We start from the raw sequence: 17,068 nt of genomic DNA, 5'->3' as shown, positions 1-17,068 counted from the left end.
TGGCTGGGAAGAGCTCTATCAACCATTCGCTTTCGCGATTATTATGATTTAGGAAATAAAGGTTATGCCCTAATCTCAACATGCAATTAAATGGAACAATATTTAGCAGAAATTCTCAACCAATATGTATTGGTAAAACTGACATAAAACATTGGTATTGGTTAAACATAAAAACTATCATTTTCTCTCAGTCACTTAATTTGCATCATAAATGATTTTGTTTGGTGTTTATATTATTTATTAATTAGTTAAACATTTATTTATGTTTTTAATTGCTATATAAGATATATATTTACGTTTAAGTAGACGCTTAGAACAGCCGCTACATGCAAAAATCCAGTAGCACAGCTCAGGGTCAGAGGCTAGTAAAAACAATTTTTTAAGAATAACATTAATTATCAGCAGTAAATGCACTTTGGCAGGAACTTGAGTACAGGATGTCTCCAGTCATGAGGGTTGGTGACCAAACAAACAGTGGGATTCTCTCTCATGGCAAGGCAAATTTAAATCACAGATAAGAGATTCAAACTGGTCTAAAGTAGCCAAAACGTTCATGCGTAATTTTCACATACCGTTTTGCCTTTCTAACCTCAGGACATATCACTTATGTGGAGCTACTTGAAGGTCCTTCATTTTCAATTACACAATTTTATTCCACGGTACGTAACTTTTTAACGTATTACACAACCAGTAATAATGATCATGAACATAACGATTATATAACCAGTCCTGCCTGATACAGTATGCACTCAGAGATGAGACAGCGCTCAGTTATAGCTTTATGCAAAATCGGTGCTTGTCATAGGCAGGTCACGTTACGTTGGTAGTCAATTAAATTTACTGAAGGCATACATGAATGACAGTCATTGCTTGTGATTCAAAGTCTCAAGAGCTCCACTGTGTGGTCACCTTGCAAAAAAGACATGTACAAAAATAAACAAAGATGACACTTCCTTGAGAAATTTAATGTGCATATTTATTATTAAATTCAGAAAAAGCAGTAGCCTCTTTGAACTACCCCTTTAGAAAGTAATTACATAATTCTATTACTATTAAATTCAAACAAAAGTAGTAGCTTTTTTTGAGCTCCCACAAACCTTTAAAAAGCAATTAATTTGTACCATTACATACTTGAACAACTAAAATGTTAAAATAATTTTATTCTGGTAAAAAGTGTTCCTAAAATGTTCCTAAAAAGCCTGTGCAAATTCTGAGAGCTGAACTCCCATTGTCTCATTCCAGCAAAGTTCAAGGAAGGTCCAAACAATTCTGTGTCCGATACGTATCAAATCTTTAGTCCCAAAAGTCTTAAATCATAATCATTATAGTCAACAGTGGTCCAGTGCGTGGTAATTCAATAGAGCTGTGATTTCCAGGAATAATTCCCAAGAGGTGTGTATCATAGAAACCATGTCCCTGTGCTGTGCATCTGAGACCAGCTACAGATGAGCTCCCTTGGGCTCCATTACGGAGCTCCCCAGGGAGTTCTGGACGATGGGAACCCCCTCCACAGACTTCCCTCAAGGCTGCTCCACACACTGGCCCCCTTGGCCACCCGCCAGCTTAAAACTTGAGACGTCACCCATCACTATTAAAACTTTGGGAAAGAGGAAATTAGGGGTGAAAATCTATTCAGTTACACTGGTCAGCACACTGATAATTAGTTTCACCATTGTGTAAGTGACAATGCTCAACTCTTACAGTCAATCTCACCTGGTGGGTCGTTCATGGGTAGTTCTGTCCCATAGAAGATACTGTTCTCCTTATTCGACAATTTCTGAACATTCTTCAACTAAATGTTAAGCACCATAGGAGATAGTTAACATGTAAACAAACAAGATATTCAGCTGTACACAAAAACTAAAAACAAACAACAAAGTAGAGCTAACCTCAGTGCAGATGGACTCAGAGAGTCGACTTGCAATTTCTCTTTTTTCCTCATACTTGCAGGTACTGTGGGACCAAATAAACAGATGACAAAATGTAGAAGGTAGCTGACTTTTTGCCCTTGTGCAGTTCAGCACACAGAGAACGAACTGGTGCTAAGCAACATTATGTAATGAGTAGTGTTAACGGTATAATTGGGTACAGTGTTTCCATTGTAACTTGACCATACCCCACGCTGCGTGACAAAGATGCTTGACAGTCAACAGAAGTCTCTGGATTCTAAAATCAAAAATCCAAACCAAAACTTTTTGTGGCGCAGTCACTGAACTTTTCAACTATCAATGATTCTACCATCTGTGGTCATCCTTAGAAGGCTGATAAGATAAGATGTCTGACCTGGTCCCCCTTGCCATTGTTATTAGAATGCTTGGAGATCCCTGCCTCAGTGTCACGCTTGCTGGCTTCCTTCTGGCGCTGTTTCATTATGTAGTCATACGTGCTCATATTGTTGGCCACTGCACAGACAATTACCCCAAAAAATACACGGTATGAAAACATTCAAATAGTGTGCCTATGGAGACGTACTAAAAATACTATCATTTGTTTGAAGATACTTCCTCAGTATGTGAGGGCACATGCTATTGAACTCACAGATGTAGAAGTGGAACCCCAGCAGGTGGCCAAGAAGCAGCAGACAGATGAGAAGGATCAGGATGGTGACAAAGGCCACAACCAGGATAGCAACGGAGCTTGTCTCCATTGCGACCAGCGGCAAGAACACTAGCCATGTTCCGTTATTCACTAAAGCTGCACACATGACAACACAGCATTCTCAGAACTTAGAATGTGTTGCTATGATTCTAGTCATGAGCAATGCAACTATTAGCAAGATCAAGGCCTGATAGGATTTCTTTCATGTCTGAAACCATAAACAACAGGCCAATTACTAAGCAAAGACTCACTGTCGAACTGTGGTGCCGTCCGGAGGCTGGCAGGGTCCATGTAGTGCTGGATGAATATGAACAAGATGACCATAAGAAGCAGAGACACACCCAGTGTGGCAGATAGCAAAGTCACAAAGAAGTACCTGTGGGAAAGAGAAGGATATCCCAGCCGTTAAGACATTCTGAAGGAAATATTAATTTAGAAATATTACTTCCTCACATAGAATTAACTGTGTCTCCTACCAGTAGTTTCTTCCACCCACACAGGTGTTCAGCCATTTGCAGTGGTGGTCAAAGTTCTCAACACACTTATGACAAACGCCACAGTGTTTTACTTCAGGGCCCCTTTTAAATGAACAGAAATTCCTTAGTTCAAACTATGTAACGTATCTCTTTTTTATGCCCTGAATGAGTAGTACGTCATGACATATAATATACCTAAAGCAGTGTCGGACTGGCCATCGGGAGAATCGGGAGATTTCCCGAACGGCCGGTCCAACTAACAGCCGCTATGGCCACGGCACTATGCAAAAACTTTTTGAGGACGGCCTGAATATCAAGAAAATGTTTAACTAGAGCGATCCAAAATCCGAAGGGTGGGGGTGGGGATTCCCCCCGTGTAAACTTGAACGGTGCACTTGTCCGTCCGGTTTACAGATCGCGATTGGTCAAAAATCAATCGTTTTCCGAGTACGGCCAGTTAGTTGGAGTGGGTGGAAGCAATGAGATCGCGTGCAGTGTTTTAAAAGTCGTTTGCATCCGAGACATATTTAGCAATAGCTAAAAACATTTAGCTATTGCTAAAAACATGGCGCGGAAAAAGCAAGAAAACAAAAAACAACGGGCACTCCTGCAAAATGCTGCAAAATGTAAAAACATTGAACAAATGTTTAGACTGGCAAAAGCCAAGCTAAGTGAGAGACAGAGTCTGCAGCCCAAAGATGCGGCAGTAGCCTACCAGAGGCGTCAGGTGCAAGCAGCTGCATTGTCGACATTTACAAAATTCAAATATCCAAACCATATTGTTTTCATTTTTCTAAAAACATATACATTTGGTATTACTGTTAGCCAATATATAGGCTATATATTTTAAATTAAGGAAAAGAAATGGCCAAGAGAAAAAGGCAGTCTTTTAAATATGCACAACATGTTTTTTTGGCTTTAAAAATTAAATGTGCTTGTCAAATGCAATTGTCTTATTTGTTCTGTTCTGTGCAGCGACAGGTGACACGGGGCAAGAGATGGAGGCTGTGGTGACAGGGTCCAGTAGAGAGAATTTGACAGGTGCAGCAATGCAACTGTACACAGTAGACTATATGTTAACAGGGTTATTATATGGAAATTAGTTTGCTGAATGATTTTCATTATTGACTATAGTTAACTGATTATTGTTCTTTTACAACATTTAAAAGCAGATGCAGAAACAGAGAGAAGCAAGGAAAAAGAAACTAAGGGAGAATTGACATATTCATTTTTAGATACTGTATTAGATCTAATTTTGTTAACAGTCTTCGATAGCACTGCATGATACTTTATTATTATATAGCCTATTTGGTCGCGGGCCGGTCTGCGTTTCAAAGTCCCCGGCTGTTTTTCGGTCCCAGTCCGACCCTGACCTAAAGTATTATATTAAGTCAATATTTTCAATCAAAATGTTGTGTAGGTCACAAATTTAGGTCAGATACGTACACCTGGACATCACACAGGTAGCAGTGTAGGTTATGGATAACATGAGGTTGTTTTTTCCTGTCAAAGAAAGGCAATGATTTGGTGTAGTCTATTTTGGTCCGCACATTGGTGTGCGCTGGGTCTATGCTCACAGCAGCAAGGTGAGCAATCAGGTGAACAGTGAAAGCTATCGCAATCACCTGCAGAGAGAATGTCAAGGCAAAATGCATGAGAAACAATGTCAGAGAGAGAATGTCAAAGCAAAATGCACACTGAGAAGCAAATAGTACCAAACCATGACACCAATGTTTAAATTAAGTGGTAACTGTACATTCATTTATATCATAATTTGTTTTAACTACTTTGGTTCTCCTATCTCAGAAGACACCATTGTACAACACAAAAGCATCTTTATGTAGGACGTAGTGTCAAGTCTGAATAAACCAACTGTTTCTATGTCTATAGTCAAGTTAAGGAGGGGGTGACCTCATACAGCATTCAACACAAAAGAGCAGTGGTGATGCTTGTGATGGGCAACATGGGCAACTAGCAATTGAGACAAAGAACCAAGTCTGCAATAGTTTCATAGCCTACAGTCTCATGAGACCTTAAAGACATTCATAGACTTGGAACCATAGGACTGTTGTGGTTGTGAAAGGATACAGAGTACGCAGCCAGCTTCCACAGAGATGGCAGGAGGGGTATGTAGATACCGAAGCCCACGATGACCATGTAGATGTATACCATCCAGCCAATCAGCTGGAAAATGTGTGGGGGGCATGACCAGCCATTGACCTTGGGGACGCTGGCGGGCACCAGTTCATTCCTGCTCCTGCTGCCTGCAGGAGCTGTGCGTCTCAGCCTTCGTCTACAGCAGTTCATCTAGACCATACGAAAAGAATGGAATCTTTTGTGAACAAATCGTCAACATTCCTCATACAGCAAACGGACACCACAATGTACTTCTAGGGTAGCTGATTTGCTAGGGAAATTACTGTCATATTTACCATCCCTCACAGGCAATAATGGCGTCAGGAACTCTTTCCAATATTAAAAGCAAAGGCTTACACCCCACACACCTTTTTTCACGCTCTCTTATTTTGTTCCTGTTTGTTCCTTCAACTTTAAACAGAAGTTACACAAGCAGGATGTTTCCCAAGCAGCCACTTGGAGAAAGTTGTAACATCACAAGAGTCCATTTGTCCTGCATGTTTAGAAGAGTACGAGTTAATTTTGGTGTACACACACACACCCACACAATCGTTGGCTCCTGAGCATAATGACGGGTGAAATGTGGTTGCCTAGCAAGAGCAGTAAAACCCCAGGCTCCTGTTTGCGCTCATTGCAGTCACAGGTTTCGTTCTGTCCGAGGTTTTGCATAACGTGACCATATTTCCGTTGTCACTAAAACTGACCATGCAACAACCTGAGCGTGAAATGTGACGGAAAAGAGACCCAGCTAAATTGATTCGTCAGTTAATTATTTTTTTGAGACGTCAAGCTCTACCACAATCGCACTCGATTCTCAAGTAAATTTGGTAACATCAATCAAAACATAAACCATCATGTCAAGTTTCCCAGAAAAGTTTACTTACATTTAGCTAGCTACCATTCTTGGCTTCCAAAGCTGTCAGTTAGACTATACTGTAGCATGTGGATCCGGCGATGTCTTGATTGCCCTGTCACACCCAGTTAGCTCTAATTAGTTTCTGATCATAACGTATGAAAAAGCAGACTAGTTGTCCATGGGTCGGGTGGAAATTGGTAAAAAAAAAAAAAAAAAAAGCCAACTACTTACCCTATCTAGGTAATTTTGTATGTTTTACGTACCAGTACGCTCCACGGTTGTCGCAGAAGTTCAACTGTAGTACAGATCCAGTCCTATGGAAACGTCCTTGGGGGAAAAAATGCGCATGCTCGATAGTCTCCAAGCGCGTCCGCTCAGATGCCTCGGCAGTCTTTTGGCCAATATCTACATCTGTAGCATTGGATTTGTATTATTATTGCTATAATTGAGGCATTTTCACAGCTGAGCTGCTTATGAAAGTTTATCCTCGTCACACCGCATAAAAATTGGGGAACTAAAATCAGACGAGAAACATATATGATATGAAACTTCCTTCTTTCCAAAGATTGGTTCCACTGTTAGCTTGTGTTCGCGATTAACTTGTTAACCATCACAAACATAAACCATGACACAATGTAACCCTTCAAGATTAAGTTCTTTAGTATCAGCAACCTGTTTGCCAACATAAAATTAATTTTGCATTTTGATATGCATCTTCGAATTTAAAGATACCATTTCAGAAACATAGCAGATAAACTACTTCCCTTGCCTATGATGTTGAAAAACAAAACAGCAGATACAGGCATGTTTCATTGTAATGTTTAGTACTGTACATAGATTTAGGAACTGCACACAAATAACTAGACAAATAAGAAACATCCTTAAATTGGCTAGTATTGAGAATGCTCAAACATGCTTGCTCCTTTTCTAATAAAAATGACCAATAAACAATAAGGCCACGCAACCATTGTTTTGACAGTAAAAACACAGCCAGTATGATAGTAGTGGTGATTTAGAAGGGAGAAAGCAGGCACAATCAGAGTTCTGGTGTTACACCAAGTTCTGACACAGAGTGCCTCTCCACAATTCCATTCATATAGATATTAAAACGTATGATAAAAAGCAAAAGAAAGCACAAAAATAAGCACAAAATAAACATTCAAGAGGGCATATAATACAATACTTAAAATAAAATATTGTCAACAGGTTCATTTAAAAACAAAATCTGTACAATCATGATAAGTTTCTTATTCTACATGTCTGAGATTCTCTTCATGTCAAAGATGATCGGTGTGGTTAACACCAAGACGTCGAAAGGTCTCGACGCAGTGTGTAGGGATCAGCTGTTGGCTGTAGAGCCTGGTTCTGGAGACTGCAGGAACTCATAGGGGTCATGAACCATCTCTGACTGGTCACCCACACCCAAATGGGATGGACTCCCTGTGGAGGGAAGGAAAAAAAGAGTACTCTCAGTAGATCTGTTTCTGGTAATACTATCAATCTTCCAAACGAAACAATAGCTTTCAAAGCTCTGAGTGGTCCTTTACCCAGGTGGTGCTGGTCCCTCTCAGAGGTGTTGGAAAGGGAGGACAGGTTGGAGGAGGGTCTGGACCCGACTCGGTCCACCTGGGCATCCTGAAACTCCTGCAGCAGCTTGGCTGCCTCGTCAAAGTGCTGTTGGCCTTCCTCCTGCTCCGGCTCCTTCTTAACCACTTTACCTGCCGAGCCAAGAAACCACACTTCAAATTTAAATAAATGCACATTTTTATGTGTATAGCCCTTTTTTTATTTTTTTTACAAGGGGCTTTACAGAGGCCCATTGACCAGCACCAATGACCAAACTAAACATACAAATGATGAAGATCATCAGGCTATTAAAAGGTATTGGTGTTTTTAAATGACAATGAGACATCTCTTGCTAGTGCTGATTTAAGACTCATACCTAACGTGTTGAGCATGGAAATATCCAGAGACATGTCGGAGTAGCCCTTCATGGACATGAAGTCCAGCACTGAGCCACTCTCTCCCAGACCTGTTCCGTCTGCAACCTGATCAGTAGAGCACAATGGGTCAGGTGTCAGCGGGAGGCTGAGGCTAGAGTTGCAATTCTGACAAACCTTATCAGACTTCAGTTATGTAAACCAGTTATAGTAAACCACAGAATAAGCATGGTGTGCTGTACTGTACCTGCATGTCACAGATGCTGTTCTTGGTCTCATCTGGTTTCAGCGCCATGTTTCGTTTCTGGAACGGAACATCAAAAACACTATGAGATCAGAATTGTCGGAACTAGAAGATCTTCTTGTAAACACAGCACCTCGTGTGTGGAAGCAGGTACCTGTCGTATCTGGAAGACCGCTTTAGAGTGGTCCCCAGCAGTCATCTTATCCAGCAGCCCATCCACCAACCTCTTTGTGGAGCTTCCACACCCTTTCACAAACTCCTGTATGCTGAGAGATGGAGAACGCAACTACATTTTAAACACGTGACAGGAGCAAAGTTCCTGAGCAAAGACAGATGCAGTGGTCTGAGATCCTGATGCAGACAGGTGGACAGGGCTTTACATGTAGGTTGAACTGCTCTACCAGCATGTCCTGTGAAGACTAGAGTGTGAGGCAGTACCTGAGAGCACACTGCACCCCTGTGTCATCTCCATAGGCAGAGTACAGCAGGTCCATCTCATCGGAAAGCAGATCTGGGTAGATGGAGTTGTTTTGGAGGCTCTGGGTGTTGTAGGCACTGCTAAGAAACGTCACTAGACAAGGAGCAAGCAGAGATCCATAACTAGTGCAACTGTTTTCCTATTTGCCTGGTTGTTAACAACCAAGCGATACCATATTGTCATTCATACCTGCTATGATACGTGACTCAATAGGGTTCATACCCTCTTTCTGTGTCGCTTTGAATAAAAGCATCTGCAAAATGTATACAAATGTAGAATATACTCTTTACACACCTTTGTGTCTCCTGTCGTCTTTGAACCCTAACGTTGTTAATCCAGGTAAGAGTTTATTTGAGAGGGAACTCAAATCAACAGGATGGGTCTCCTCCTCTGTAAAAAATACAAAAGATGTGCTGTAAACAATCAATTTTCAGGAGCGCTGTATGTAGATGTGAGCTTGTGCTTGTGAAAACACACCTTCCACATCTGGGTCCAGCTGATTGACAACATTGTAGACCAGAGAGCCATCAGTCTCTTTCCTCAGGTAGCCCATCTGGAATCCCAGACACAAAGAGAGTGGTAAAGACAACCCACCCTTCACACTGTACTTACAATTACAATCAATGCTGTTGGATGCACCCTTATGCATCTAGTGGCTACATGTCTTTCATCTATTTTATGTTCTTTTTTATGTATACCTTTGCTGTTATTCTTGTTTTGTTTCCTTATATATTGATTTTTGTTATATGTTTGAAACAAAATCATGTTATTGTAGTGACTGGAATGAGCTGTGGAACCTTGGAGCTGGGCATGTAGCGGTTGATGCGGTCCCGGGCCTCGTCCGCGGCGTGCTCCACCAAGGCCAGGACATGCTCCTCGGCCGTGCTGTCCGTCAGGCTACAGGCGTTCCCCTCCGGCTCAAACAGGTAGCTGGGGCCACACAGTTACACGGTTACTCCACACTTACACACAGGTGTCCTGTGAGAGACCCCCACTGAGGTGATCAGATCTCCGCTGGATCTCACTTGAGCGCAGTGATCACAGCCAGGGACACTCGGAGGTAAGACAGATTTGGGATATGCTGCATCTGTTTTACCTGATCACTTCCTTCATGTCTTTGACAGGCTGCTTTTTGGACTTCTTGGCCGACTCCAAAGGAAGAGGAACGACCTCAGGGACCGGTATCTCTGTTGTTATGTCCTCGTCCCCCAAAATGGCTGCCTGCTGAGAGAAATCCATGTCCTGCATGAAAGACATGCTGCGCTTCAGAGCTAAGAGCCGCTCCTGCAAACAGAGCACAGATAAGAGAGCCAGGGGGCAGGGCTTTACTACATCTGCAGAACTCGCGAAAGAGTGGTAAGATAGATGGGATGGGATGGTGGTGAGTCGGTGACGACGATGATGATAATGAGGCGAATTTTGGAGGGGAAAGGGGGTTAGTACAAGGCAAACTTTTCCTGAAGCACAGATCCACCCTGAATACCAAATCTACATTTCTCCTACCCACTTTACCCATGTCCGTGACTTAAATAGAAAATCTAAATTGCCAAATCGATGCACTAAACCAGTGAGCAGATGGAATTACACCATTGCTGATAAAGATAGGTACAGCAAAATATTAAATAGGAAGCCAAGCTGGTACTGCAAGAGCAGAAGCATCTGTAAAAATGGTCAAATTAAACAGGACAGATTAAAGTCAGCATGCAGGCTACACGTGAAACCAGTCCCTCCATGAGGCACACATTACTTTGCTCATCATCTTGAAGCCCGTGTGGAGAAGTTTCTTGGCAGCTTTGTAGTACACAGTCTCCGGGCGGTTATAGATCATGGCGTTATCACACATCAGTTTGAAATCAGCCTGAAAACCCAAAATAGAAAATAAGCTTTAAAATCTGTGAATTGATTCAACCCTCACAATCAGGTATAAAAGTAAATACATATTCCCATTACGTAATCAACTCACAGAAATCTGGGTGTTCTCGGTCAAGAACAACCTACTCAACATCGCCCCCTCACCTTAAATTCTGTGATGGTTTTGTACTCGTTGGTTGTGATCTTGTCCTTCATGGTGCTGAAGTCCATGGGGTGTTTGATGATCATGGAGTACCCAGGAGCAATGGCATCTGTCACGGGGAAGGAGAAGAACCCGTGGGGGTCTTTCCTGCGAGGACAAGCACAACATCAACATTAAGGACAGGATTCTCAACAGATATGGATTTTGGCTAGCGTCTACCATAACAAGAACTATTCAGAGTGTTTCGGTTCTCCTTAGTCTGCACCTCTGAAGCTGTCGTAGGAAGTGTTCGAGCAACTGCTGACGAGGAGTGCACTCGCTCTCTGAGGAAAGAGACAAAGAGAGACAGAATAGCTCTGTAAACACACAACCAGGAGGACATGGTACATTTTACCATCTTAAACTAACACATTATGGTGTGATAAACTGCGTTTCCCCCCCCCCCCCCCCCCCAAGTTCACACAGCCGACTCGAGATTTATAAACCCGATTGTGGCAGAGTTGAGGTGTTCTCCTACCCTGCTGTGTTCTGCACGACCGCACAGGTCTGTCTCCTTGCTGCTCCACCTCCACCTTTATGCTGGGGTGAAACTCATCCATCTCAGGGTCCATCTCAAACCTCTCTCTCTTCCTCTTCTTTTCCTCCAGCTGTAAAAAAACACATACGCAGAATGACTTGGAAGCGGTCCTGTTGAAATGGTCATAGTGTAACTGTTACGCACACATGATCTGTTTGATCTGTTCAGATTAATTCAATGTCTTACCTCCATACCAATACTGATACTGATGCTCTTTGGCACAATTGGCAGCATGAAGGGCTCGACCGCCACACCAGTGCCAGAGGCAGGGGCAGTGGAGACAGCAGCGGTGGCAGCTGCGTCTAATTCATTCTGCTCCCTCTCTCGCTTCTTCCTCTTCTCCTCCTGAACCAGAATGAACAGAGATGTTAGAATTATATTGCGTCCGGCACACACACTTTTTTTTGCAACCCTCACTTTCCTCATACTCACCTTCCGGCGTCTTCTCTCCTCATCATCCACATGCTTGTCTTTGTCCTTTTCAGACTTTTTCTTCTTCTTCTTCTTTTTGTCTTTGTGGCGTTCTCGCTCGTGGTCTGACCTGTCATCGTAGAAACTGGAGTCATGGCCGGAGCCTGACAGTTCTGTGACTTCACTTCCACCAACTTTCAGTACAAGCTTCAGAGGTTTCTCCAGAGGTTTGTCTTCGTAGTCTGAAACCAGAAACCACACTTAAAACCACCAACATTCAGTAACATAGCCAACAGTAGTAGCACGTCCATATGTAGCCTATGTATTAGTATGCTTAGTAAAGATGATGTGCCTTCGATAATAAATAAAAAAATCTATATTGTACAGGACAGTGTTGTGTGTTGAAAGTAATAACGGATGATGAATACAAGGATGAGCATCACTGGAATGCCGTAATTTGTCGTTGAGGCGTTGTGCCATGTCTGATCATGGGCTGTATGAACCTATGTCAATATTCTAGTTTAGAACTTCATTAAGTTACTGTACTTACACCATTTGTTATATGTGTCGTGTAGGCTGCTGTAGTAATGGTTTTGATGATGCTGCTGGTTGATCCAACCCACCATCATCAGCTGTGAGAGCTGATTAGCGGTTAGCTAAGATAGCTATAAGCTATATACCTTCTTAATCTTATCTGTGCGAACAATTAATCAAAGACTACCCGTTCATTTTTATGCAATCTTACCGTCAACTGTTCTCCATTCCGGCTTGTGTTTTTTGTGTTTCTTCCCCATTTTCTAGCGTTTGAATTGAAATTTGATTAATTGATAGATAATGCAGTTATACAATCCAAGATGTTGAAGCTAGCTAGCAAACAATAATCATTTCAAAAGCTAGCAAGCACCGGAAGTACTATATCAGCCGCGTCGTCAGAACATTCAATCACATCCGCGTGAGCCACACTGCCCGCTAGATTTGGATTTTGTTGACAGCTAGAGCTACCTAAACCGCATTCATGCAAGGTATTCAATGAGACAGCTTGTTAGATTGTTACAACTTCACAAAAGGAAATATTAATAAGCAAATAGCAAGTCAACCGACGCATAACTAGCAAACCATTTCTGTCATTGGTACTGTAAGGACGTAAGATTTCTTCTGATTTGAATATTGCAGTTTCATTTTAGTGTGCTAGCTAGCAATAGCGTCGTAAGTAAAGCGAGAAAGTGAAATTATGTAGTTTGGATAACTAGTAAATTAGCTAGCGAGTCTAACTAAGTTATTTGAATGTTACATGTAATATGTACATAATATGTATGTAATATGTTACTAACTTGAATATTCATAAAATTCATGCGTTTCAATGTTTTGAAAGAAATGGAGGGTGACAGGATGGAGGTTGGCAACCTCAAGCAAAACCCCAACAACCTTGTCAACGTCCATGTAGAAGTTCATGTCAAATCTCAAAGGTATTTTACCGTCGTTTACTGTTGCTATATTGAACTTCAACTCACAACAAAAATTAAGAACTATCGCTGGTGGTCACAAACAGATGTAGGGTACTGTTATACTGTAACTTACAGTTTGATTGTAAGCATGAAGCACCTATTTAACAAGTGACAAACAAAGACCCTCACAGGTGTCTGAGAGCAAATATTTGCACGTTTTACTACAGCTTTATCATACTATCAGTCCACCAATCTATAACTGGGGTGACCATCCTTTTTTCTACCTTAACTTAATGTTGAGCTTTTCACTGATTGCCTTGACTGAATAGTTTTCCTTACTCACTGATTTCAGCACTGCAAAGCAATCTGACGTTAGGACACACGTTATGGCTTTGCTGAACCGCCATTCCATGGTTTTTGGTAATTACAAATGGTCAGAGTTTGATGAAGACTTCCTCAGCAAACATGTGGCATCGGTGGCCATAGTGGATTCAGAGAGACAGGTAAAGTTTTAGATGCTTCTGTAACAGTAGATAGTCTAGCATAGTCTTCTAATCATTATTTTACTGATTCTGAACTCGTCTTGCATTATTTGGAACCCACATTCAGCCTATGGACCTAAAGAACTGCAGTCTGTCCATCTACATCTTCACTCTTAATGATGACGGACCAAGCATGCTCAGCTTGGAGGAGGAGGAGGAACTATCCGCAGCCAATCACTGGCTCCTTCCAGCAGGTGAGTTGAATCCACCAGAACTGGAACTCTATCCAGAACTTTCAGGAGTTTGGGCCAATGCATGGGCAAATGTTCACTTGACCTGTTTGTGTTTTGCAGCTGAATTTCATGGAATTTGGGAGAGTCTGGTCTATGAAAATGGTGTAAAAAAACAGGTAGAAAACACTGCTCTGACTCCATTTATAGAAGTGAGAAGTCAAGCATCTTTTTACAGAACTAATACTCAAACATTGCTGTTTTGCTACCTCTCCCCAGCTCTTGGACTATGTCTCAACAACACTCTTCTTCTCAGACAAAAATGTAGACAGCAACTTAATAGCATGGAACCGTGTCGTGCTGCTTCATGGTAAATAATCCAAGAATCTTGAGAACTCACATTGTTCCATCCTAGTTTTTCTAGCAGTTTTTCCTTGTCTTCCTACAGGGTTTAAGTGCAGTTCTATGGGCGTATGTAAAGCCCTCTGTGACTTTGCTTGTAAAAAGGGCTATACAAATCCAATTAATTTGATTGTAAATTTAATATTCGCACCTCAGTGCACGTATGTTCTATATGATGAATGACACCTCTGGAAGTCTTATGTATTTTGACACTTGACAGAGATGAATATCTTGCTGTATTTATGCCCACATCTAGGACCCCCAGGCACAGGAAAGACATCTCTATGTAAAGCCCTTTCCCAGAAACTGTCAATCAGACTATCAAACAGGTAAGGCAACCTTCACAAAGGAAATTGGCAGTCTGAAACTTTGGCAGTAACCTTACCCTTCACACCCTACCGTTCACATTCTGTAGTATCTCACCATCTCCTATCCCCCGCCAGGTATTCCTATGGGCAGTTTGTGGAGATAAACAGTCACAGTTTGTTCTCCAAGTGGTTCTCAGAGGTACAGATGGCTGGTTTTAACACTACCTTTGTAGAGGCTGTAGATTCTTGTATGATCTGGCTGTGTTTTTGATTAGTTGGCTCTTAACAGGAAGGTCTTGTCATTGCAGAGTGGGAAACTGGTGACTAAGATGTTCCAGAAGATTCAGCAGCTGATTGATGACAAAGAAGCTCTTGTGTTTGTCCTGATTGATGAGGTGAACAAGTGTGCCCCAATGTCCTTCACCTATCTTTCCTGTGATTTGGTAGTTCAAATGGAGTTTGGTAGCATAGCTGTTTTGATAGGCTGGTGTTTGGTGTCTCCAGGTGGAAAGTTTGACGGCAGCAAGGACAGCCTCCCAAGCAGGAACTGAACCCTCAGATGCCATCCGAGTGGTCAACTCTGTCCTCACACAACTGGACCAGATAAAACGGTCAGAGATGCTCACATCTGGAACACTTAACAGTAACCCAAGGCTTACACTGTTTCTATGTCATTTATACTACTACTTTAAACCCCATCAATTACAAAAGGTGTAGTAACGAATCTTAATCTGTACTCAAGTTATTTGATTCTGTTTTTTGGGCCGTACTATATTTTTCCTACATTTATTTTTCACTTGTATATTTTACTTTTATCTTTCAGACATCCAAATGTTGTGATCCTAACCACCTCTAATGTGACTGAGAAGATAGACCTGGCGTTTGTGGACCGAGCAGACATCAAGCAGTACATCGGCCCCCCGTCTGAGCAGGGCATCTACAACATCTATCTCTCCTGCCTGGAGGAGCTCATGAAGGTCAGACTGAACCTGAGATGGTTTGGACCTGCATGGTGTACTCGTGGGTTGAGTTTGGATGTTTTGCATCGCTAACTTGGAGCAAACCTGTACTGTGCACTGTAGTTAATAGATGCAGTTGGTGAATAGGATCAGGGATAGCTGGATCCACATTGTACATTACAAAGCATTATCTTGCAATTTCCTATTGAGATTTTTGAGGAGTCTGCTTGTTAATAGCAGTTGTTTTGTTTGACCCTGATTCTTGTGTGCAGTGTCAGATTGTGTACCCCCGGCAACAACTGTTCACCGTATTTGAGCTGGAGACCATGGGTTTCGCAGAGAGTGAGGTGTCTGTGCACAGTCTGGTTCTTTGGAGACTTGCACTGTGAGTACCCTGCTCTCTTTACTTGTAGTCTAGTAGTAGACACTAGAATTGTATTTTTCTCATGGGTGAAATTGGAAATTATTACCTTGTTCCTATACAACAGTAGCATAGGAAGCAATAAAATACTGAATACTAATTGAATATAAAATAAGCAGTATATACTTCAATACTCCTACTTGGCTTATGCCACACCCATGGAGAGCCAACACCAAATAGTGGAAAGATAACGCAGAGTAGAACGTCTGCTCATGGTGCTTTGTTGTTCTGATGACTCACAGGAAGAGCAAAGGCTTGAGTGGACGAGTTCTGCGGAAACTGCCGTTTTTGGCCCATGCACTTTTTGTAAAGGTAAATAGTTCTACACACAGAATACAAAGATAATCAAAATAAACTGTCTTTCTCCTTGAGGTACCAGTCTCTTACCTAACTGTCCTCTCTGCCTGTAGACCCCTATAGTGACTCTGGAGAGTTTCCTGGAGGCCATGGACCAAGCAGTAGATAAACAGATGGAGGAGAAGAAAGATATGGTGAATTGTGTGTGATTTGGAATGAGCTACTCAGGTCTTCCACTGCTCATTGGTTGAATGGATGTGGTGCTTAAAGACTATGTGAAAATATAATAAAGCTACAATATGTTTGTACCTCTAGGAACGCTTTTATTTCTCTAACTTCAAAGTTTAATAAAATATACATAAGATTGCAGTATTTTTACATGCTGTGTGCTGTATTGTTAAATAATCATAATTATATGTTTACAACCCACACAGTCATATATCAGTTTACTTTTGTCTTTGTGTAGTGGTGTCTTATAATATCTGTTATTTAATGTCCATCAGAACCTGTGTCAAGATTTTTTAGGATCTCATGGATCTATTGATGAGAGAGTAAGTTTCTGTTAATTAAACTTGAGTATGCTGTTTTCTTTGTGTTTGGTTGATAACAAGGGGTAAATGCTTCTAGGATTTTGAATTATCGCTATGTTCTAAATGGCATAGAGATATGTTCTGATTTAAGTGAACTTGTTTTGTTTTTATATTCTCAATAATGTGCCATTATCTGTAGAATAAAGCCCATCATATGATCTTGGCACTCATGTTCATGATTCATCTTCATTACGGTTTTATACA

At 41.6% G+C, this 17,068-nt stretch overlaps 3 protein-coding genes across 6 annotated transcripts; 1 reads left to right on the top strand and 2 right to left on the bottom strand.

Annotated features, from left to right (window-relative positions):
• Positions 1-1,143: 1,143 nt before the first annotated feature.
• Positions 1,144-6,116, bottom strand: zdhhc11 (zinc finger DHHC-type containing 11). Its single transcript, XM_062466823.1, has 12 exons — positions 6,095-6,116; positions 5,579-5,703; positions 5,163-5,381; positions 4,521-4,699; positions 3,075-3,176; positions 2,850-2,974; positions 2,539-2,694; positions 2,284-2,402; positions 2,117-2,166; positions 1,890-1,953; positions 1,714-1,792; positions 1,144-1,597 (listed from the first exon to the last, which is right to left on the bottom strand). The coding sequence occupies exons 3-12, from the start codon at positions 5,379-5,381 to the stop codon at positions 1,521-1,523; spliced, it is 1,170 nt and encodes a 389-aa protein (XP_062322807.1). The 5' UTR covers positions 5,579-5,703; positions 6,095-6,116; the 3' UTR covers positions 1,144-1,520.
• On the top strand, positions 3,689-16,713 carry trip13 (thyroid hormone receptor interactor 13). Of its 2 annotated transcripts, none has more exons than XM_062466822.1 (14): positions 3,689-3,740; positions 12,316-12,331; positions 13,528-13,678; positions 13,785-13,911; positions 14,011-14,066; positions 14,167-14,257; positions 14,546-14,618; positions 14,733-14,796; positions 14,906-14,992; positions 15,102-15,208; positions 15,421-15,574; positions 15,829-15,941; positions 16,220-16,289; positions 16,388-16,638. In XM_062466822.1, exons 1-14 carry the CDS (start codon positions 3,689-3,691, stop codon positions 16,481-16,483), a joined length of 1,257 nt encoding a protein of 418 aa, XP_062322806.1. In that variant the 3' UTR covers positions 16,484-16,638. The 2 variants fall into 2 exon arrangements, with proteins under 2 accessions (XP_062322806.1, XP_062322805.1); XM_062466821.1 differs by lacking the exons at positions 3,689-3,740; positions 12,316-12,331 and adding exons at positions 12,648-12,860; positions 13,103-13,196 and having other exon boundaries at positions 16,388-16,713.
• On the bottom strand, positions 6,605-12,634 carry brd9 (bromodomain containing 9). 3 transcript variants are annotated; one of them, XM_062466818.1, is made up of 17 exons: positions 12,476-12,634; positions 11,752-11,972; positions 11,506-11,664; positions 11,260-11,389; positions 11,008-11,065; positions 10,745-10,889; positions 10,476-10,586; positions 9,825-10,012; positions 9,526-9,658; positions 9,206-9,281; positions 9,023-9,118; positions 8,689-8,821; positions 8,405-8,516; positions 8,254-8,310; positions 8,009-8,114; positions 7,614-7,784; positions 6,605-7,506 (listed from the first exon to the last, which is right to left on the bottom strand). In XM_062466818.1, the coding sequence occupies exons 1-17, from the start codon at positions 12,522-12,524 to the stop codon at positions 7,406-7,408; spliced, it is 2,046 nt and encodes a 681-aa protein (XP_062322802.1). In that variant the 5' UTR covers positions 12,525-12,634; the 3' UTR covers positions 6,605-7,405. The 3 variants fall into 3 exon arrangements, with proteins under 3 accessions (XP_062322802.1, XP_062322803.1, XP_062322804.1); XM_062466819.1 differs by having other exon boundaries at positions 9,825-9,952; positions 12,476-12,632; XM_062466820.1 differs by having other exon boundaries at positions 9,825-9,949; positions 12,476-12,632.
• Positions 16,714-17,068: the final 355 nt, after the last annotated feature.

This window comes from Osmerus eperlanus, chromosome 7 (assembly GCF_963692335.1).
Source record: "Osmerus eperlanus chromosome 7, fOsmEpe2.1, whole genome shotgun sequence".
NCBI lineage: Eukaryota > Metazoa > Chordata > Actinopteri > Osmeriformes > Osmeridae > Osmerus > Osmerus eperlanus.
This window is presented reverse-complemented; position numbering and strand designations above follow the sequence as displayed.

Excerpts from the sequence above, each read along its gene's own strand:
- trip13 (XM_062466821.1), top strand. The coding sequence starts at position 13,105 with ATGGAGGGTGACAGGATGGAGGTTGGCAACCTCAAGCAAAACCCCAAC. Across the intron at positions 13,912-14,010 it reads TCACTGGCTCCTTCCAGCAG|CTGAATTTCATGGAATTTGG; the intron begins GTGAGTTGAATC and ends TGTGTTTTGCAG. Across the intron at positions 15,942-16,219 it reads GTTCTTTGGAGACTTGCACT|GAAGAGCAAAGGCTTGAGTG; the intron begins GTGAGTACCCTG and ends GATGACTCACAG.
- zdhhc11 (XM_062466823.1), bottom strand. The coding sequence starts at position 5,381 with ATGAACTGCTGTAGACGAAGGCTGAGACGCACAGCTCCTGCAGGCAGC. Across the intron at positions 4,700-5,162 it reads GGAAGCTGGCTGCGTACTCT|GTGATTGCGATAGCTTTCAC; the intron begins GTATCCTTTCAC and ends TTCTCTCTGCAG. Across the intron at positions 2,975-3,074 it reads GTGGGTGGAAGAAACTACTG|GTACTTCTTTGTGACTTTGC; the intron begins GTAGGAGACACA and ends TCTTTCCCACAG.
- brd9 (XM_062466818.1), bottom strand. The coding sequence starts at position 12,524 with ATGGGGAAGAAACACAAAAAACACAAGCCGGAATGGAGAACAGTTGAC. Across the intron at positions 11,665-11,751 it reads AGGAGAGAAGACGCCGGAAG|GAGGAGAAGAGGAAGAAGCG; the intron begins GTGAGTATGAGG and ends ATTCTGGTTCAG. Across the intron at positions 9,119-9,205 it reads GCTGGACCCAGATGTGGAAG|AGGAGGAGACCCATCCTGTT; the intron begins GTGTGTTTTCAC and ends TATTTTTTACAG.